Source organism: Lathamus discolor, chromosome 8 (assembly GCF_037157495.1).
Source record: "Lathamus discolor isolate bLatDis1 chromosome 8, bLatDis1.hap1, whole genome shotgun sequence".
Lineage (NCBI taxonomy): Eukaryota > Metazoa > Chordata > Aves > Psittaciformes > Psittacidae > Lathamus > Lathamus discolor.
In genome coordinates, this window is record NC_088891.1 from 18854725 (window position 1) to 18877002 (window position 22278).

General features: G+C 41.3%; 1 protein-coding gene across 2 annotated transcripts in view; it reads left to right on the top strand.

Annotated features, from left to right (window-relative positions):
* Positions 1-22278, top strand: part of CRABP1 (cellular retinoic acid binding protein 1) — a 35465-nt gene that overhangs the window by 9183 nt on the left and 4004 nt on the right. Inside the window, exons 1-3 of one of the 2 annotated variants that reach the window (XM_065688007.1) lie at positions 13911-14022; positions 14409-14587; positions 17295-17408. In XM_065688007.1, coding sequence (XP_065544079.1) covers positions 13953-14022; positions 14409-14587; positions 17295-17408 — 363 coding nt within the window. In that variant the 5' untranslated portion in view covers positions 13911-13952. Of the gene's footprint in view, positions 1-13910; positions 14023-14408; positions 14588-17294; positions 17409-22278 lie in introns of those variants that run through there. The other variant, XM_065688008.1, reaches the window with a different exon arrangement.

Here is a 22278-nt window from a genome sequence, read left to right on the forward strand (position 1 = left end):
TTCACTGAAGTAAATCCCTTTTCTTTCTCACTCATTTTACAGTTTCTCTGAGTAATGTCATTTCCTCCTGTAATTCAAACTGGAATCACTGTACTTGTATCTCCTAAGTCTGCCTTTTTTCACTAAGGCGTCACAACCAGCTGAAATTAAACCTAGCCAAAAGGAGCTCATTATCTTCCCTTTACCTTGCCTCCTTTCTGCCTTCAGTCCATTTCTTTGTCTTTCCCAGTCACTGAGGAAAACACAGTTATTCAGCCTGTTTCTCAGGTCTGTTTCTCAGACTTGGACTTCGCTTTTGACTTCCCTCTTTTCTAGTGTTATGTCTGTCTCTGAAGCTTGTAGAGTCATTCTCTGTAATATCTCTACGATAAAGACAGCCATAGGGCTAAACTTTCATCCTGGGGCTTGAGTCTCTGCTGCAGTAGTATTCTTTTCTTAATGATTTGGATTGCTCTATCTAGAATGGTTTTGCTATAACCATTCTGACTCGTCAGCTATACACTCCCTTGTTATCTTTATTTTGCTAAGCATAAGCCGCTTGTCTTTGCGCTCAGGACCATTCATAGTTATGAACTCTGGCCCTTTTATCCTCTATCACTCAGCGTAATAGATTCTTCAGTAATCATGGTAACAATAGTTGTGGGCTAGTCGTCTTCCTTTTTCCACATGCAACAGTGTATTATTACTCCTGGAGTAGCCGCTTTGGTTTCAATGGGCGTATTGGAGAGATTGCAAAGAACTCATTCAGAGTAAGGGTAGGAAAATCTGCTCTGAATTAAAGAATCTCCAGATGAAATCACTGGATCGATTTCAAAAATCAGTATCCTCTGAAACAGCAAAGCAACAAGAGCAGATGTAGCATCATGTTAACATGCATTACAAATGAAGTGAATGGATGCCTGTGCATGAATGCCCTGACTTGTGACATCCATCAGCTCATGTTTTGTAATAGCTGGGGTAAGAAAACTGAAAAATTAGCATAATTAAACTCATACAATATTAATTATCATACTGCACCATTAGCTAGTTTAGAAAGCTTTCAAAGACACATATAGATAGATCTGACATGGCACCGCTGAACCAATAAGCAGATTTATTAATCTTTGATCTCCTTGTGCCCAGGGCTTCTCTCTTTGCAGTCAGTAGGAGTCATTCTTGCTAATGATGAAACTGTTTAAGAAAGAGCATTAATGGAGAATTAATTAAATATCATTAAATAAAGTAGAAGTAGCTCTTGTCACCACAGGGAATCATGCATGAGTCATTGAGAAGTGATTGGATTTAACAGCTTAACTGAACAAAACAGTTCATTTAGTCTGAGATTTAGACTTTCCTAGAACACCAATTGAAATGCATTGCCGCAATGAAGAATAGTATATCTCTGTTTGGTTTATTTATTTGTATAGTGGGTAAAGGTCTATTTCTGTGTGCATTAGGATTTATCAGAAAGTTGGTGCTCACTACTCTGGAGTAGGTAATAACTGAAAACCTGGAGAATACTAAAGGTTATTTTTAAAATGGTGTAGGGTGAAAAACAATGGTTTATGTAGGCTCTCTGATGTAAAAAGTACATCTTAAACTCTGAGAGTAGCACAAATAAATAGTTAGCTGCTTTTTTTTGTCTCTTCCCTTTGAGTATATTTCCCCATTTTCAACTGCATCAAGAGTTTATTCATTTAAGAGAACCTTTAAGAGTCGGTGGGAAAATACTCTATGTGTATCAGTGACATGCGTTTAATGAAAGTGACAGCAAATTGCTCTGTTTTCATAATGTTCCAGATAAAACACTGCCTTTTTATAAAGGCTAACTTAAAATTGAAATCAGTCTCATAGATAAAGTACTTTTATTCTAACTGCAAGACTGCACAGTTCTACGTACTGGAGAGAAATGGTGAGGAGGTGCTGCCTACAAAAGCGTGCGTATGTGAAAGACATTAGTTTGGAGTTTGGCAGGTGAAGTTCTTAAATATCAATACAGTGACATCCATTCTGGTAGGAGTTAATCTTCATAGAACAGATCCAACTGGTAGAAAAAGAATGATTTCCTAAGGCAGCAGCAGCCCATATTAGCATCTGCAGTGGAAGTCTGGGTTTCTGACACATTGCCGGCAGTACTTTATACCACAGGGGTTCCTTTGGAAGCCTGCAAGTGCAAAAGCCTCTTTATTTTCTATTCTTGCGTGACTCAGAGGCTTATTCTGTCAATGTGCTTTCCTGTGGGGATGGAGATACAAGAATTTTAAAAACTTGATTTCCAAATTTCTTTGCCTTCTTAAATTCCAGTTCTGGCACCTTACTTTAAAGTGTGGGTTTGTATTCCTGCTGTTGCTGTAAATATGCACCCTGGTGAGATACAGCTGGCAGAAAATCCAATCAGTTAAAAGCAGTGAGTTTCAAACCGAAGTCTGGAGTTATCCTGCTTTGCTCTTCATTTTTTAAAATCCCTTTCCCTATACTTTTTATTTATAAAGATGTAAAAGGGGATGTGGGACAATTAAATGCCATGACCCTGCTACTGCTTGATCATGGATGACTGTAGTGACCTTGGATAGTCCTGGTTAGGATTCACTAGATTTCCCTCCTATCTCCAAACTGAAACAAAACTTACAGGGCAGAGCTGGCTCCAGAGGGACTTTGAAGAAAACACCAGAATTTGCTGGAGCCTACATTTTGCAGAGTAAAGGAATGGAAAGGGGTCTCAGAGGATTATTTTTTCTCTAATTCTCTACATTTACAGGAATTTGTAGGAAAATCACACAGATGTGGTTTGTTTTCTTAGCTTGTGACACCTTCAAAGTATATCAGTTTGATGTAAACGTAATATTTAGATAGATAGTATTAAAACATTAGCTTCTTACAGTACCAGTGTTTTAAGCGGCAGCCTAAGGGAAGTGATTTTTCTTTATATTCATCTGATAACATTCCATATATCAGTTATTTCTTTTTGTGCCACAAGTGAAACAATTGGCCTGGGGAAGATGCCAAGAACTTAAAAAGTGTTCCAACGTGTTGGCTTGTACGCCTGATGGCTTGTAAAGCAAATGTTTTTAATACTCCCGTCATCTTTCTACACATGCACACGGTGCTATCCTAATATTCATCTGCTACGACATTACATTGTGTGTAGAGATCACAAAGAGTCAATCTAGCAGAGCTACTCCGCAACAAGCAGTGATGCCATGAACGAATGACCTCCTCTTTTCTCTTGTTGTTAGTGCCCAGGGCTGGAAAATGAAAGGTTTTCATCTATTCTGAAACCAGAGTGTTGATGTGCTGCTGTTGGGCAGTGACATGCAGCAGTAAACAGCCTTCTAGATGTAAGTCAGGACTGTCATGCACTTAGTGCTGTATGAGCTCTAAATGGCCTTATATACTACTTGAGATCCACTTTTGATACTCAGTTGGAATCGGGAGACTATGGTACAGATTTTTTTTGTCCAGTTTCCTAGTGGATTATTGGGAAGAGCTAAGGATCTGTAAATCAAGTTACAGATCCTGCAAGGTACAGAGGGCTTTTAGTTCTTGCTTTAGGAAGCAAACCACCTGTACTGCTTCAGTTGGAGTCCCACATAGGTAATCAGCTATCTGTTTGTCTTTTCAGTGCATCACTTATCCTTTCTGCCCGTCTCACTGTTCATTGCCATTGTGAGTCTGTTTTGTATTTATCATGGTGGCCCACCTACTCTTCTTGTCAGATGCAATTAATGTCACAGCATCCAGAGAAAGGAATGACATTTGAGAGCTGGCTGCACAAACTTGTTCCCTCATACAGTACGGCTGGTTAACTCTTCACTTCTTTTCTTGCCTAGCCTTTCCCTAGGTTGGGAACTGCATCTGAAATATGTGCCAGCTAAACTGGCGAGGTGAATCGTTTCAGATGCAGGACGTAATAGCTTGAGCCAGTAACACATTACATTTATTTCTGGGTTTTCTTCCTACCTAAAGAGACTAGTGCAGCATGCTATATATAGTCAGTGTCATACCACTCACTGCATGTGAGTATGGTACAACCAGGCCTTTAGATCTGTCAGATAAAACAGAGTTTGAAACCTTTAGCCAGCAGCAAACTACGCTGTCACAGTCATTAGACTAAAAACCACAGGATGTGCATTAGAGGTTGTTGTGAAAATATATTCTGTCTGACCACAGCTACAGGCAGTGTCTTTCTGAAGCAAGGAATAAATCATCAGAATGCAGGTCTGATTTAACAGCAGAAAGTCAGGAGGAGGTTTTAAGCTGTTTACCTTCAAAGGGATGGGGAAACTTTTTCTTTTCTGGTGTCTGTAATTGTTCTAATGAGTTCATGTAAATGTTTCATTTTTCAGTCCGTGGTGCTCTGCCCATTTCCCAAAGGCAAATATTGTTTCTGGAACTGGGATATCTCAAAATGATAAGCAAGGAGCAAGGTGTTGTTTCTCTGCAGAGAAGTTTGCTGGTGTCGCTTGAGAAGACCAGCAAACCTCTCATACAAATCACAGTGGACAGAGATAATTGTAGCTGCTGTCACAATCTGTCCTTGTGTGCCTTGTCAGGAGAGCACCATTGACTGATGACTGAAAAGAAGTGCTGAATCCTCTTCAGTTCTTAGTTTCCTCCACTGATCAATGCTCCTACCCCTCAGTTTCTTACGTTGCAGGTACAGCTCCCATATCTGGAACCTGGAAGCAGAGGTGTTTGGTATCCCACAGGCTGACTGCCTGAGGCTTATGCCACGTATACCACACCTGTGCTACACCTATGCCACAGTTTGCTGAAATCCATAGTGCATTGAGTCCTTAACAGATAGTGAACTCACATTCCTGGAGCACAAGAAGCTCCTGAATACAGTTTAGTTGCCTTGATATTTACCAATCTTTCCCTTTTGTTTTATATCATTGGCAGTTTTTCCAGTAATCTTGCTTCTGATAGTGGAACATCTCTTTGTTCAGGATAGTAGCCTCCGTTACTAAACTCTCTCTCATTCTAAGAAGGTTAGTCTAAGTCTTTTCATTACCACTACTCTGGCAACAGATCATGGAATTTCAGAAACAACAAAAAAATGTTAGAGAGAGTCCATTCAAAGTCAGTGGTATTATTATCTTGGCAGAACCCCTCCTGTTCCGTAAAGGAGGATGCATTCAGCTTAGTAGCTTTCTGTCATAGCCCATTAAGCAAAATCAAAATTAATCAATATACTACAATTTCTTCATTTCCAGCTGTGATAATCTGCAGTTATCTCTCTGACATATTGGCTCCATTTCTCTTTAGAAATTCTGCTTAGGCTTGTAGCTTTCATTAAAATGATTTGGGCTGTAAAGGAGCTTGAAGCTCATCCAGTTCCAGCCCCCATTTCATTAAAATGAGCAGAGATTCAACAGCCTGGGTCCCAGATACATACACTGTTTTGTTTGTACCAAGAAAATATCATTCACAATTATTTATGAATGAACAAATGTAGACAGAATTACATCTACAGCATCTGGCATAACAGGGACTTTAGTCTTGGGAGGGTCTTTGAAGGCAGTAATGAAAAACAGTGCATAGCTGAAAAATCGTAGTGATGTCTGTGTTCATAGGCCCTTTTATGATTTAGGTCTGGCTGTTTCTATGGAACTATTGAATGTTTCTTTTGGGTGTAGACGTAGACTTAGTATTGCTTTTAAAATGTGCACATAATGACATTTCTACTTTTATAAACTATCTCCCCAGACACAAGCACTCTAAATGATAAACAAACAATGCCATTCTTTTTTGTCCTTTTTCCTCCTTTTTTTCTCTCATATGGTTGGAAAGGCAGAGCCATCTGACACCGGTAGCAGAAATTGAGTTCAGATGAGGAGCGTGCTCTTTATTCAGTGACCCACAACAGTTAATGGTCAAAAGGAAGTGTTTAGGTTTTTGCTCTACAATCTGTGGTTCGGGATGGCTGTTCCCATTTCTGAAATGGAAAGATGTTGGTGCTCTTTGCAAATTAAACCAGTATTACAGTAAAATAAAAGTTTAAATATCCCCGCAGCTTCACTGTGGCCCCTTTTTCTGTCAGCTTTGTTCTGAAAAGCGGAGAGATTACATCAGCACAAGCAAGTTTTGAGTGTAGCTATTCCCTTTAATAGTGTACCTATATAGTCATCATTCTGTTGTTTGTATGCCAGCTCCTATGTAAATACCTTCCTGAAACGCAGTTGTAGCATTTCACCTACTTACTTTGAGAGTTGATATCTTTAAACTACTCAACATAATATCCCGTCCTTCTCCCATGTTTTTCCTGTTAACATTATTGATGGAAGATGCTCAAAGGAAACTGCTCAAGGCCGAATGCATCTGGGATGCAGATGGACGAGCTACATGTGGGTGCAGTGACATGAAGTATGCCCTACACTAGGTGGTGCTGAAGGGAGAAACTGCAGCCTCCTTAGTACTCCAGCTGCTGCCATTATCTTTAAAACAGACTTCAAACTGATTCTGAGACAGAAGTGGATTTCTTAGATTTTGAATGAGGAAGGGGCTCTTGAGAGAAGACAAATTCTGTAGAAATTCTGTCTTATTTGTACTAGGGCGTTGCATGAATGTAAAATTGTGTCTGCTGTTCCTAAGGGACTGAAGCCCCAGGTAGTATATCCCTGTATCTGGGCCAGATTTTCTGCTTTTCCAGGGATCTGTGAAGATCCCTGAACCTGTGCAGCCATTCAGAACATCAGGCTTTTCATGTCTTACCTGAAGAAAAGGGAATTTTCAGAAACAGGTGCTTTGCTCATAAGCACTTTTGAAAATCGTGTGGAACCTAAACTATAAATTGAGAAGCCTAAATACAGCTGCTTCTTTGGAGAACTGCGTTCTTTTCCAGTTTGATTGCTTTCAGCTCTTCATCTGCGCATTGAGTGAGGCAAATAGGTAAAAATACTGCGATTCACAGAGGCGCTGATTACCCACTCCTTTTACTGACATCAGTGGGAGTTCAGATTATTACTAGTTCTAAAGACTGAGGTTCTTTTACTTGGATACCTCATGATATAGTTTGTACATATTTCAGTATCCTTGTTTGAAAGTTGTGGTCATAATCACTTAGGTCCCTTGAGATGACCCCTGTAATCTTAATTGACGAGGAAGTGGCTTGAGTTATCTTGATGCTTTCCAGATAATGTTTAGACAAAGAATGTCTGCATTATTGCTTTTCAGTCTGAAATCTGCAGATCTAGTACTAGGGAGGAAGCCTGGAAAACAATAACCGCCTTGTCAGAGACTCTGGTTTCTGTTGGGAACGGTCACTTGGCCTGTTTAGTTAATAAGGCCCAGAAACCTTCTAAATTAGAAAGAGCAAAGGATGTTAGTTTAGAAGGTCAGAGGGTTAACAATGGAAGGAGCAGTTGTACTCAAGGTCATTTTCTGAGCAAAGTTTAGCAGGACAAAACAAAGATGGGAGAAGGATTGAGCGAGTTAGAGCACCTACGGCTTGCATATTCCTAGACCTCATCTTTTGGCAGTATAAATGTCATATCTTTAGTGGAACTAGTAGAATCATGGTTGCTTTTACTGGTAAGGAGTAACTCCAAACCCTTTGACTTATTATTGTTTTGAAATAGGCTGATGAAAAAGTTTTCAAAAGCATTTGGAATTTTAAATTGAATTAGTGGATGAGAACCCTATTTCCTGGTTCTAATTTATATGGAATGCTAAATATTCTGTTGTGTTAGGAAAGAGAAAATTAATTTTCTTCATCTTCTTTTTGTCTGCCAGATGTAGTGGAAAGCTTTTGAATTTAGCATATACACAAAGGTCAGGGCACCAGAGTAAAACCTAGGATTGTGCAAATGGCTTGGCCTTTATAGCTTCAGGACATGGCCCTGTTGGGAGTTCATTCCAGACCTAAATGAGAATATATTCCTTTTAATTCACTCATTCTTCTTCTGGACATTTGGAAAAAATAACACAGTCCTCTGTCCCTGGAGACGAAGATCCTCTAAGAGTCTCCAAAGGGCATGCATCAGGAGGTCCATCTGCCTGAGGAAGTAAATCTTAATAGACCTGTGCTGTCTTCAGAGAAGAGCTGACACAGTTTGATTACTTTTATATTGACAGCTACGGCTTTATTAATGCCTTTTGTTCAAGCAAATGAGACTTGCAGAGTTCCCTAAAGCCTCTGTGAAAATCACCAATTTCTGACACCATGATAACCCCTTCACGAAAAAGGAATGACTTTTCTGTGTTAGTGGTTACAGGGAGTGTTTCCAATATCACAGTGAAACTTCAGCACTGTCACAGCCTCCAGTATTAAGGCAAGGCTGAGTAACACACAGAGCACTGCTCCCACTTTTCTAGCGTGTTTCAGTTTGTTGTGACCACAAAGGGACACTACCAGGCATAGCTCAAAAGAAAAGCTGGGTTTTAAAAGCTGCTTCTTCAACACCACTACCTCTTTCCTGACTCAAATGCACATTTGGAGACATCTACTAAATACATAATATGAGCCATTTATTTAAAAGCCTCTGGTAGGGGAACAGTAACTTCATTCCTGACTGTTGGACATACCTGTGAAAGCTTATTTGGATCAGAGATAATTTGGTTTTATTTCCTAGAGATCTATGTAGACCAGTGTGTCACAGCGTCAGGAGCCCAGGAAGTGCCTGCCTCAGATCCTGTGGTCTCCTAGCCTAGTCTTTGCCTTAAGTTGCTTGTGAGCAAGTGCAAGGGATTTTACTGCTTAAAGAGCTTTGCATTATCTTGGCTGAAGCAAAGGAATTGGGCTGAAGGGAAGCCCAAAATTAGTTGCATCACTCTGAATACACTATTTCATTAATCTTCCTTCAGTAAAGGACAAAATGGGGAAAGAGAGCCATCCTTGATTGACAGAATCACAAAATCCATCAAACATGCGTAAGGCTCTTCACAGAGGATGACTTTCACTCCTGGGCCATTCTCAACTGTAATGGAGTCTGAAATTCAATACATTCTTTTTTCTTTTTCTTTCTGAAGTACATTATTCTATCCCCAAAACCACAAAACTCTGTTTAATCATGTCAATAGATTTTTTCCCCTATCCATACAAGACTGTATTTTAAACTTACAGATTGTTAATGTGGCTTCAAAACTGTTACTTTCTGCCCTGTTGCTTTATCTGAACCAAAGGGGCTTTGGGACTGATAACTTCCTTTAAGCTCCCAAGCCACATGCAGAATCTGACTTTTGGGAGACAGAAGTGTTCAAGGCAGCTGGTGATGGCTGGGCAGTTTGGCCAGAAGGTAATGTCACTTATGTTCCTATCATTCTCAGTCAATGCTCAGATTCTGTGCATGTACATTAAAAGGTCCAGCTACTTAAAATCTATATTGGATGCTGGTTATTCAGTCTGACCCTTCTGCACAACCATTCAGCAGTTTGCAAGTGGTTTTAAAAAGCAGTCATTTAAAATAATTTATATTACAGACAGAATATTAGTCTGAGACTGAGTGATCTTGATTTTCCTCTCTGCTAATATTTGTGGGTTTATTCTGGTACTGGCCCAGGAAAAAGTACCCTTGAGCATCTCTAAAACACAGTTCCTAGTTATTATGTTACCAGCATTGCCACTGCGCATTGCTGGATCAGGATCAAATTGCTCAGCAGTCTGCAGAATTAATGCCCAAGTGAAAACACAATCAAACTCCCTTTGTTTTCCAAGTAAAAGCAGCAAATTTCACTTTGGTTAAGAAAACAATCCCCCATTTTATTGTATTCTTGTAGTAGTTCAGGAAAGCAGGTGGCCAGCTTAAAGCCTGACTGTGGCAGAGAGCAGGGATCAATTAGTTCCCCTTGAAAGGGAACATTATAGGGAACGAATTAAACGATAATATTTAATTGCTTTTAATGAACATAAAACTGAACTGAACATAACTGAACATAAAACACTTTGCTGTCTGCCTTTACCAGTTTAAGTATTCATTTAGTTTCCTATTAGTTAGGTCTCAAAAACCAACAGGATAACTTGGGACTGGAAATCCCTCTAGTGTTTTAGCTTGGGAATAGTGGGTATTCTTTCAGCTTGATGAGAGTGCAGTAGAAGGTACAAGGCAACAGTGCAGAAATGCTGTGTACTCTGCATACATTTGTATTACATTTCACCTATTGTCATGCTGGAGGCCCATTGTAAAATCATTTGGCAGATAAATTTACAATGGTAATTTGCCTTCCAGTTGTATAATTTATTAATGTCAGAAATAATTTATTATATTCTTCCTTAAACCAAGCTTTTTTTTCTACGTACCACCTAGTAAATAAAATCTATTGTTTACACCGAGCCTCATGTGACTTCCCAGTGGTCAGTCCGTAACCTCAAGGGGATAGTTTTGGTCACATTACTGGTCACTTACTTGGATGGATGATGGAGTGCCCCAGTCCCATCTGTACATATATTACTTTCTTTTGTCTTAGGGGCACCGTTGGAAAGATTAATTAGGTCCATCTGCAGGGAAGGATCAGCCTTAGGGGATTCAGGTAAATAAAATAAATGCCAAGGGGAAAAACTGCTGAGGGGGATGTTTTGAAAATAAAACTGTTTTCCATAACATTAATGGGGAAATTGCCTACAGGAGGAGACTGAAAGAAAAGTAAAACTGCCTTTTAGTCTGGGTTATTTCAACATGACCTGATAAACATCTATTGCTGCTGTGCTAGGATAAGGATCTGTGAAGAGGGTTAAAGTCCATGGGCAATACTCTCAGCTGATATAAATCGGTATCACGTTCTGATCTCAGTGGAGCTACCTTCACTTTATTACACTAGGGATCTGCTGCAGTGGTACCATTTCTGTCCTTCAGTTGCATAACTGAAGACATGCAGTAAACTGATCCTAATTCACTTTCTGTCCCCTTCTGGTTTCTTTTTTCTTATTATAACAGGGCTATATTCTTTACGGGTCTTACACCCTACCTCTGTTTTCCTTTCCTTTCAGCTTCTTTCCATATTTTCTTCCTTATCTTTTTCTTCCTTTTCCTCCAAAAAGTTCAGCATGCAAATGGATCCAATAGCATTGAGCAAACTGATATGGTCACAGTTTGTAAAACATAATCTCAACTGTTACTAAGTTTTATATCATTATTTTTTATTTTATATCCTTTTATATCATTATTATTATTATTAGAAACATGAGGGCATATTTTTGAGATAGAGAGGGAAAACATAGATTATTTAAAATGAAAGGGAAGAAGCATATAGAAAGGATACAAAGAAAAATGTAACTCAAAGGGCAAGGGGGAGATGGCTATTGGTGATCAGTTCAGCTACTGTGTATACATGGGGAGCTGCTGGTGAGAGGGAAGATGCCTGTCTCCAGCCTGTGTCAGCAGCAGTGGCCCCTCAGTCTCAGAGAGAGACAATTCCTTCTATGACTGAACTTTGAGGTCTAATTCCAAACAGTTGGTGAGTCCACAGTATGCAGTGCTTGAATGAAACTGCCTTTCCCTATGAATAAGGTGTGAATAGGTACATATTGCCAGACAGAACCAGTTTAGACACCTTAGGGTGTATCTGGGGTTTTGTTTTAGGAAATGTACTGTATAAGTGAATCTGTAACTCTTGGTATTTAGATAAGATTTTCATGTAAATTAAAATGTAATGTGATATCTATGTATTTAGGATGAGCAGGTCCATGTACTGCCATTGCAGTAGTGTTCCCTATAGCTGCAGGGTATTCTGAAAGTTCTCTCCAGGTCTTCATGAAATAGGTCAATGGCCGCTGTCCAATACCTAGAAAGCAATGGATATATCTTAGACTCTCACAGCTAACATCTACTGGAATAGTTCTTGTTCGTACCCGTGGTGCAGCAAACAAAGGAACAGTTATAGAACTTCAGTGGTTCTTTAAAGAATAAATTGTCGCCCCTTAGCTAAGGGCTTTGTCCTGCAAAGAGTGAGCCAGATCACTTCCCCTGGGCTTCATGTATACATATATTCTGCAGAATTCTGGAAGCAAGCCTGCATGATGGTATTATGTTTTCAGTTGAGCAGTTGGGAACCTGAAACTGAGGTACTGAGCAGGGTTTTTCTTCACTGTTTCGTAGCAATACACGGATTGGGTTTCTAGGACCTGCAGCCTTTTCTTTATAAGACTTGAATCTACCTGCAATAGGGAAATTATTTGTGGGTTTGGGTTTGGGTTTTGTTTGTTTGGTTGTTGTTTGTTTGCTTGTTGGTTTTGGAGGTTTTTTGAGGCTATTGGAAATCTTTAAACAAAGTATTTCAGATGGGGATTAATCCTTTTTTCCTTTGCTAGGAAGTGAAAAATTCTTCATGCTCTGTTTTTTGGGTTTGGTTTGGTTTGCTTTTCAAAGAAACCCTGTTACTGAAAACAGATACTCCTCACTGAAGTTGTTATTTTGAGGGGAAAAAAGCACATGTCCATCAAAATATTTCAGGTACAGAACCATGCCAGGTCTCAGGGGTATCCTGAAAGACAAGGGGGAAATACCTGTAGGAAAAGAGTGGCTATCAGCAGACAAATATTTGGTTCTGCTCTATGGTTCTTACTCAGGTAAAATTCTTCCTGGAAAAAGTAGTAAGGGCAAATTTCACTATATAGGAACTGGAGAATCCTGCCTAACATATGGCTAAAGTAACTCCCAGATCTGTGTATTTTCCAGGAGTGAACACATTTTATACATATCTCAAGTAACCGACTTGTTCATTTTACAGAGTGAGTCTAACAAGTGAAGAGTGGTTGTGAATGTACCATGAAGCTGGCTCAGCAAAGGTTTTCCTATAATTAAAATACATCTGGCTCTATTCTGAGTGGGAAATCACAGATCTCTGATGTTCTGAGTATTTCCTTACACACAACAGCAGCAGAAAAACTCCATCAAACCCATCAAATTCTGTTGCCCTTAATCATGTCGATAAATCAATAAGGAACAATAAGGAGCTTTAATCTGGCATCTTTGACCTGAAACTGAGGGATTGGTCATGGAAATGGGAATGTTCTGGAAAGTCTGAGAGGCACAGAGCAGCACTCAAATCTTTAGGAAACTGGTGTTAATTTAAATAAGTGTGAAATAGGTTGATGTGCTTCTCTATAAAAGCCTGTAACCACCATGGGCACTGCTTTTTCTCATGCATTAGGAATATCCTCCAGTTCCACAGCTATACCCTCCAGATGCCCAAACTACCACAGAGCAGCAAGGAGTGTGTGGCTGTGACTGGGGAGCAGCGCAGACATTGTCTATGACTTTGTCTGTCACCCTTCTTGAAGGGGCAGGCTTGGATCAGGGGGCAGTGACAGATTCCTTACAGCAATCTCCTACCCCGGAAAGGGCTCCAGGTCTTCCAGGTTAGCAACACTGGAGCAGACCTGCCAGGCTGGGAGGCTTGTGTGCCTGGGGAGCTCAGGGCTAGTGTGGAATGTAGGACTGTGCATCGGCCCTCCTGTGGAGGGGATCGACCCAGCATGAGCCCAGGAAGGCTGTTCTTGTTTGGATTGCCCTTTCCCTTCCCTGCCTGCCTCTGGGGTCTTTCATCAAGTCCTCAATGTCCACCCCAGATGAGGGGCAAGTGATTATCAGGCTCTCCTTCCTGGGAAACTCCAGGAGGCAGCTGGCAGGCTGTGAGGACTGGAAGGAAGAAAGGATGGATGGATGGATGGATGGATGGATGGATGGATGGATGGACGGACAGATGGACAGACGAAAATGGATGGATGGATGGATGGATGGATGGATGGATGGATGGATGGATGGATGGATGGATGGACGGGCAGATGGACGGACGGATGGACGGATGGACGGATGGACTGACAGCCAGCAGGGCCATGTCTGGGCGGGCGTGAGGGGGCCGGCGATGCCGCTGGCCCCGAGGGAAGGGGTGGGGGCCGGGTGGGTGTGCCCCAATCTCCCCGCCGCCGCCGCGGTCCTCCCCGCTCACAAGGTGCCCGAGCGGCAGAGCGAGCAGCAGCAGCAGCAGCAGCAGCAGCAGCAGAGCCGCCTCCCCGCCGCCCGCAGCGCCGCCCCGCCATGCCCAACTTCGCCGGCACTTGGAAGATGAGGAGCAGCGAGAATTTCGACGAGCTCCTCAAGGCGCTGGGTGAGGCGCTGGAGCCTGGCGCTGGGCAGCGGGAGGGGAACACGGGGAGGGGGCTGCAGCTGGGGCCGCGCTCCGGTGCCCGCTGCCTGCGAGGCCGGGCACCCGGGAGAGCTCCGTGAGCCCACCGCGGGCGGGAGAGCGCGGCCAGCGCTGCCCGGCGAGGTCGGAGCCTCACCGGTGAGCGCCGGCGGTCCTGCCCCGGGGATCCTGCCCCGGGGACCCTTGCAGACCCCGCGTTTGCGCCCCGTGCAGCTCCCCGCCGCGGAGGGTGCGTGGAGGGAGCCCTGTCGTGGGGCTACGCGCGGTGCCTCTGCGTGGTGCTGGGCGAGCTCAGCGCAGGGCACGGCTGGCGGCTTCAAGCTCTGCTTCCTCCCCGCTTCGCCCAGGTGTCAATGCCATGCTCAGGAAGGTGGCGGTGGCTGCCGCCTCCAAACCCCACGTGGAGATCCGCCAGGATGGGGACCAGTTCTACATCAAAACTTCCACCACTGTCCGCACCACCGAGATCAACTTCAAAATCGGGGAGAGCTTTGAGGAGGAGACGGTGGATGGACGAAAGTGCAGGGTAGGAGGAGAGCTGGGGGGGGTGTGCGTATGTGTGTGACCAAGTTCTTTTTTAGACGGGACAAACACTTCTGCTGCCAGCGTCCCTGGCCAGTGGCATCGCTCCCAACCACCCTCTTTACAGAAACACTCTTTGGGGGTTCTTACTGGTCAAAGCTCCTCTTGCCTCTTATCCAGCATTTTCCCTCTTGCAGGTTAAAACTGAAACGTGAAGGCAACAGGGCATGGCAGGTCCGAAAGGCAGAGTTTAAGTACTTGCTTCTCCTTGGCTGGCAGGATTTTGTCCCCCTCTTTTTTCTTCCCTCTCCCCTGGAGACCTCAGTTGCAACTAAAGCTCTCCCCAGCCTCTGCCCCTGACAGGAGCATGGGGAATGGTGGAGATTCAAGGTCAGGATTTAGTGCACAAACGTGGCATAACTTTTGTCCCAAAGTGAATCAGCAGAGCTCACAAGCAGGACTGCAGACTGTTACTAGTCTGGGGCTGAAATTCTTTCGTTCCCTTTACAAAACTTACATGTCTGCAGTTTGCTGATCATGTAAGTCTCTAACAGTGTAAGACAGACTTTCAGGTAGTGTTATACCAACAGAAACACCATATAGATACTGTTTCCATCTCCTCATGCAGAAGTGTATTAGAAGGTGTCCACTGGAGGGTTTGGGGCTTAATTCTCTGAGCCCCTGCTCCTCTCCTTTGTAACCACTTCCATGGTTGTGGAGGGGTCTTCAACTTGGCAGCATCCAACATCAGCTTCGCACTAGTCTCGATACATGGGACCTGGAGTACTGGAGAGCTGGGCCGTGATCATAGCTGTCTTGTGAAAAAAGTTATCCCAGGCTCGTGGGCTAGTTTTCTTTTCCTCAGGCACTTTACTCTCACAAGAAAAGTACATAAAAGAAGTATGAATACGGAGTATCGGAATGTACTCCCAGAGGAGAATACAGTTTTAAAAGTACCCTATGATGGTTAAATGTTCTACTTTCCAAAATACGATCTCTGCTAATTCTTGGGCCAGATTCTGAGACCATTTGCACTACTAAAAATGCAGAACTTAGTGTCTGGGGTGCAACAGGGAGTCAGTGAATGTTTAGAGCATCCATTTGGTCTCTATGATGAGTTTTTGTGTGTTTAACAGTTTGTTCAGGAAATGTTGCTGGCTTCATTAATTTATCCTGTTCAGCAAAAGCAGTATTTTAGTGTCTCCATGAATAACGCATATACAATAAATGTGACCCGCTTTCTAGAGAAGGATTTATTGCTGCAGATGGAAAAACAATAATTACAGCTGCAAGCTATGAAAGTTGGAAAAATCTGAAAGAAATGTGTTTTGTGAAGTAGTAAATTTTTTCCATGTGTTGTGAAATTATTTATAGTCCACTATGAGGAATAAGTTGTAGTGCTGTGTGTATCTCACCAAGATGGGCCCACAGAGCAGAAACTGACAGGTCATAAAATCATACTTCAGAATGTAATTTGCAATATCTGGCAAAACTGCTGACGGGTGATAGATTTTGACACACTTTATGGGGTGGAGGGGTTTGTTCTGCCAACTAACTTGATCCATTGTTCATACAGACAAAGAGCAAGCGGGATGGAGTTGTACTGCACAAGGCTCCTGTAGCTGCCACTTGAGGTGGCCTGTTGGCTTAAAAAGCTATTGTTTTGCTAATATATTTATAAAGTAAACAGCTAGTTTTAAATCAAAGTAAAGTTTGTTTCCCTTGGAAAGTCTGGGAAGTGTTAACTTAAATTTATGTATACATATGCACACACACACATGTATATGTATGTGTATGTATATGATCACAGACTGATGAATGTCTCCCATGTGCCAGTTGTAAAGTGATTGCTTGCACATTCATTACAGGGCATCCTTCTGCACAGCTGTTCCATTGCACTGTAGAATAATAGTTCGGTGCTAAAATGAAAAGCAACAGAGTCAGGGCTTGCCTGTTTGTGAAACCCAAACGAAATCCTGTATTTTCTTTTCTTTTGTTGCCTTGGTTTGGGGTTCTTTATTTGTTTTTTCTGGGGTTTCATAGTTGTTATTGAAATAGTCTGAAAAATTATCAAGGCCATTTCAATCTCCAGACCCACAGCCTTAAAAAATGTCATGTCCCAAACAGTAGAATTCTAACCAAGTTTCTTTAATTTAGTTGTGATTTATTCTAGTTGGTCAGCAGACTCAGTGGTTAATACACAGTTTCCTTGGCGCAGAGCCGTGCAGCATGAACGGGTGTAAGTGACAAATGCTGCATCATTTGTGACCACAACATGATACATGTGATTGTTTATGCTTTTATGGTAAGGGGACTCTGTAGTGATAAATACCATGTCAGATCAAACGTCATGTGTACAAAGGTGCTTGGGAATGTAGACACTACGTTATCACATGTTCCTGAATGATGCTTTTCAACATCAAGTGTTTTATGAAAACTGGCTTTTTAATTTGGAAACAAATACAGGTTTGCACTGAAAAGAGACATTTACAATTACTCTGTTACTAATATAGACAGATTTCCAAAATGCCCCCTCACACCTTAATTTTGGTTTCACCACTTTTCCACTGATCTCTTTTGCCCTTTGCCGTTATCTACATGTTGCTCCTTTACTGCCCCAATTATTCTCACTGCTGCTCATTGTTGTCTCTCTGCTTCACGCTGCTGGGGAATATAATTAATGTTATTCCTAATGGTTTTCTTGCCTGCAGAGTTTGGCCACTTGGGAGAATGAAAACAAGATCTATTGCAAACAAACTCTTATTGAGGGAGATGGCCCCAAAACATACTGGACTCGAGAATTAGCTAATGATGAGCTGATTTTGGTAAGACCCTTGAACCCACCCAACACACACATCATATTAACAGCTTTTTGTTACCATGTAGTGTGACTTCCTATTTTTCCTTACTTAAATCCATCTGCAAAATTACCATTTTCATCTTCCTCTACATCACTTTCGTACATCACTTTTTTTCCTTTCTTTTTAAATGTTTCTCTTAAGAACAAATGAAGATACATGCAGGTTCTCACTCCTATTTTACTACTCTGGCTTTTGCCATACTTTCACTGGTTGAATAATCACAAGTGGGCCACTTCTGCTCTGCAGATTCACAACACCATCAAAGGATTTGCTTGATTTATTGCAGATTTTCTGTGGTGAAAGTGAGATCAAGGCATTTGATCTCATTTCTGGAGAACCGTCTCTTTTAGGCATGTGTATAATATGTTGCTTCTTATTCACAGTCACAGGTGTACATCAGGAAAGATGTGGCATGTTGTTAGCATGCTCTAATTTCATTCTGTTTATGAAGAACATATAATTCCTCCCTAATCTCTGCCAGCTTCACTAGCTCTTTGATCACCTCTGAATCCAGTTCAGAATTGCCTGTAAGAGTTTCTTAAAATATACTGATTTGCACATTTGCTGTCAGCCAACATCCTCTCACTCCTGTGTGACCTTCCATAGGGCAGCAGGGTTACTGTAGGCATGCTGAGCAGCACCTCTGCAACTGCCTCCCCACTTATGCCATGAATCATGTGCACTTTTTTATATCATTCCTATTGCTCTAAGAGTTCAGTTCTCTTCCCTGAATCTTTCCTCAGCCATCACTCTTCATTAATGAAACAATATCCAGGAGTGGATAAAAACAGAGTTTCTCTGAGTTACAAGTAGCACAGTTCAGCTTGAGTTCAGAATCACTTTATTGCACATGTTCTTATGAGTGAATTCTGGATAAATGGTCGATTAGACTGTTACGCCTCATCAGTTTGGGCATGGAAGAGAGGCTGCTGGAGTGATGGGTAAGAAAACATCAAAGCAGGGAGGGTTTATATCACAGTTACTAAACCTTTGCACTTTCAAAGACAGTCTCCCCAGTGTTTCTCTAAAGCAGTCAGAGCTCTGTTTTTAAGATTGCATCTGAAACAAACCCAGACCCAAACCTAACCAAGTATAAACAAAAAGCTTTTAAGGTGTTCATATTATTCCAGACAGCTTGGAACTATTCACCCGCCCCTCATGAGGAGGTGTATGCTGTTAGTGGAATCACACTGGTTTCTACTGAATGAACACTCCAGTTCTGGATAATTTCTTTTGAGACAACCACTGGAATTCTTTATATTATCCAAAAGCTTTAGGAAGGCAGGTTCTTTGATCTCTGCTTCAGATCTTTATATATAATGCAGTGGACAAAATATATTCTCAACTTTTCTTTTTCCAGCTTTCTAACAATGTTTCTGCAGTTTACTGTTTAAGCAACAAACTAGTGAGGGTGCTGTTCAACAAAGTGAACTGCTCCAAGCAAAGCAAGGAAGCCAGTCAGAACACAATTGCCTCCTGCATTCAGCACTGTGAACTTACGCTGTTGGGGAAGAAGAAAGAGATTGGTTAAGAAACCAGAGTGATTTAAAGATTATAAAGCCATCTAACCTGTTTTCTTGGAAAATACAGTCTGTTGAGCTTTTCTGAAGTAATTATTTTCCAAATTAGATATAAATTAGGAAAAACTTCCTTCTTGTTGAAATATTTCTATTTCTAGGAAGTCAGTCACAACTTCTGCTAAGTTGTTTTACTGGTTAATTTCCTTGCCATTAAAATATACACATTATTTATAATCTGTAAATGTCTAGATTCAACTTCCAGTCATTACATGTTGTATATAAAAGAACCTAAATTATATGCCAAAAGTCTGTTATTGCAAATACTTAACAGCACTGATCATGCCACCTTGGAAGAACCTTTTTGTTTTAAAAACCATTGGAAGACCTTGAGCCCTTCAGTATAAAGGGCTTTTATAACCTCCTCCAGTTTATCAATTTCATTTCTAAACTCTGAACACCAGCACCACACATACTGGTTGGCTGGCAATCCACCAATTTGCTGTGTTTGGGTTTTTCATCACTACACTGAAGAAAGATTCAACATAAACTGTTTTATCATACCCTTGGAAATTTTCCTTGGTTCTGAGTCTGCAAAACCCTACTTACATCTTCAGAACTGAGATCACAGTGAGGAGATCTTTCTTTGTCTTCCTTTTTTTCTTCATCCATCCTCCCAGCTTTGTTAGAGTTCTTCAGGACCTGAAATTCATTCTCGTTCAGGTTTGCTGCCCATATCACTTCAACTGCTTAGCAATTCCTATCTTTACATTTCTAAAACCTTCCTGCTTACCTAAGTATTTTCTGTTCCTTTACTCTTTCTGATGTGCTTTGGTAAGCTTCCCCGATTTCCATGCTCGCAAAGCACCTTAAGTAAGCAGAGGAAACCATATTCTTGTGAACTTCTAGATGTCTGCAGCTAGGAAGCTGTCTGCATGGGGCAGAGCCTGGGATGTAGCAGGTTAGGAACTCTGTAAGGCTGCCACTTATTCTCACAGTCTCTGCTCCTGTTTCTCTAGCCAAAGAAATCTTTAAACGAGTCTTGCGTCTCCTTCTTAGCTATTTGCAGAAGAAATCAAGAAAACGCATACCCCATCTGGAAAAAGTTGCAAGAAGGAATCTGAAATGTGTTAGGCTGAGGCAGGAATTAGACAAAGGCTTGGGGCAACAGGCAGGGGGTAAGGAATGAGTGTTACTCTGCTAATACTGGCTGCATAAATGTTGGAGCTTTTCCACATCATTTTGATCTAATATGCTGCATTGCTTAGGGGGTCCATTTGATTATGACATTTTCCTAGTGGAGGGATACATTTTTCTCCCAACACAGCATGTTAAATAAAATGCATTCACTATCACATATAATAAATGAATAAATAAAAAATCAGTGTTGAATTGTCATGACTACCACAGAGCTAAAATAGAAACCATATTACTGTATAATTATCCATCTTGCTTGCATCCTAGCAGAAGAATTCCTTATGTTCTTCAAATACACTCCCTTGGAGCGGTATGATGGTCTTCCCTGTCACTTCATGTCCTCTGGTACACAGATGCTAGGAACAAACTATTTAGTTAGCAAAGTTTTTCTTCACCTTCAGGAACCAGTTAAGTTTGAGTTTAATTCTGCTTTATAGAAAAGGTGCTGTGAATATGTTAGAACACTGCAACTCCTCTCATCAGTGCTGGTTATTCTGATCTCTGATGCATTTGCTGGGATTTCAGTGCTGCATTCTTAGAAGTACCGGACAACGTAGATAAAAACATTACATGGAATATGCAAGCAAGGGAGGGTGAAAAGGATAGATCCCCACCAAAGTCCACATCTGCTTGTCTTGACTGTACCTTTAAATTGTGTTGTACTTCAAGACTATAATGCATACAGAGAGTCAGGATATCTGTGTTTACAACTCCACATTCATAAACTCTACTTGGATTAGCATTTGATCAGAATGTAACACAAAAATATTTATTACCTTTTCTTGTCTGAAACTTAAGACCTGTTCTTAATAGGCTTTTTCTTCCCTTTTATAAGGTTTTTGCTGTTGCTGTGTGTTTTTGTCAGGGACATTAATGAACTATCAATCACTTGTGTAAGTCAGAAGAACAAAAGGTCTGCTCTTTACAAAGTTAAAGGATGTTGCTTCCAAATGTTAGCTATTCAAATGAGAAACAGTTCTATTCAAACTTTATCTGCGTTGCTGCTTTCATGGCTGCTCATGCTTCTATAGATTTGACTTTAATCTGTAACACACAAACATTTTAAAGTGGGTAATTACTGAAGTGAGGCTTTAAAAACAGCCTCAGACCACATTTTGCACAGTTCACATATCACACAGGGGTTCTCAGAATCAATTATAGCAAGGGTCAAAGATCAGAACATTAGGGGGGTTCAAGCATGGTTTCTATTCTTCATTCCCTCCCCAGAAAAATCATGCTGTAGTTGATTAAAACTGGTGAACTGTGGCACTTAGATGAGTGAGTGAACATCTTTTAAATGATATTGCTGGCTTCGGAAATTAAACATAGTAGGTGAGAAGGGTCAATGTGAAGTTGGAAAGACACTTTGCAGCCGAGTGCTGAGATTTGTGATGTGCCTAAGCCTTGTACTGAACAGTGTTAACTGCCTAAGTGTTTAACTTTTCTATAGTTTTGGAGAGTGATCTTACATAAAATCAGTTATCAAAAGGAGGGTCCACTCATACTGAGGTCATTATGAGGGAGGTTTTGTTGCTGAACCTTGTTAAAGCAGCCTTGATTAAAGTTTGGAAGCTTGTAATAATGCGTATATATGTGTTGCATGGACCTCATGCTTTAATTTACTGTATTCCATGAGCAGATTTACAAGGGGGCTTAGGGATCTGCAGCCCCTGCTCACGGGTACAGTCTGGTCTGGGTCACATCCCAAGCATAAGCAGAAAAAGAAGCCAAAGCCAGTTGCATCTTGGATGCATCTGATCCTGCATGCAGCTTAAATGTTTGCTGTGTACTGGTTTTACTACGGGAGATACCATCGTCTCATGTACTTACTTCTGTCATTCATTTGCTGTGTGACTCTGAGGACCTGGACTTGTCCATGGACAAAGCCTTTTCTGAGCATTTAAGTAATAGCTTCTCTTCTCTATTTGTCTGCTGATGTATTCTGTCTTCCTTTTGCAAGTTGCCCCTGCAGGTTGGTCAGTCAGGAGCAGATAACAGGATTCTTGCATACAATGACAGAAGTGATCTTTCCCAGGTGATTAGTTCCATGACACTCTTTGTAATAATACTGTGTGCTCCACTTACCACAAAGGCTCCTCATCAAGTGTTTATAAAGAAGG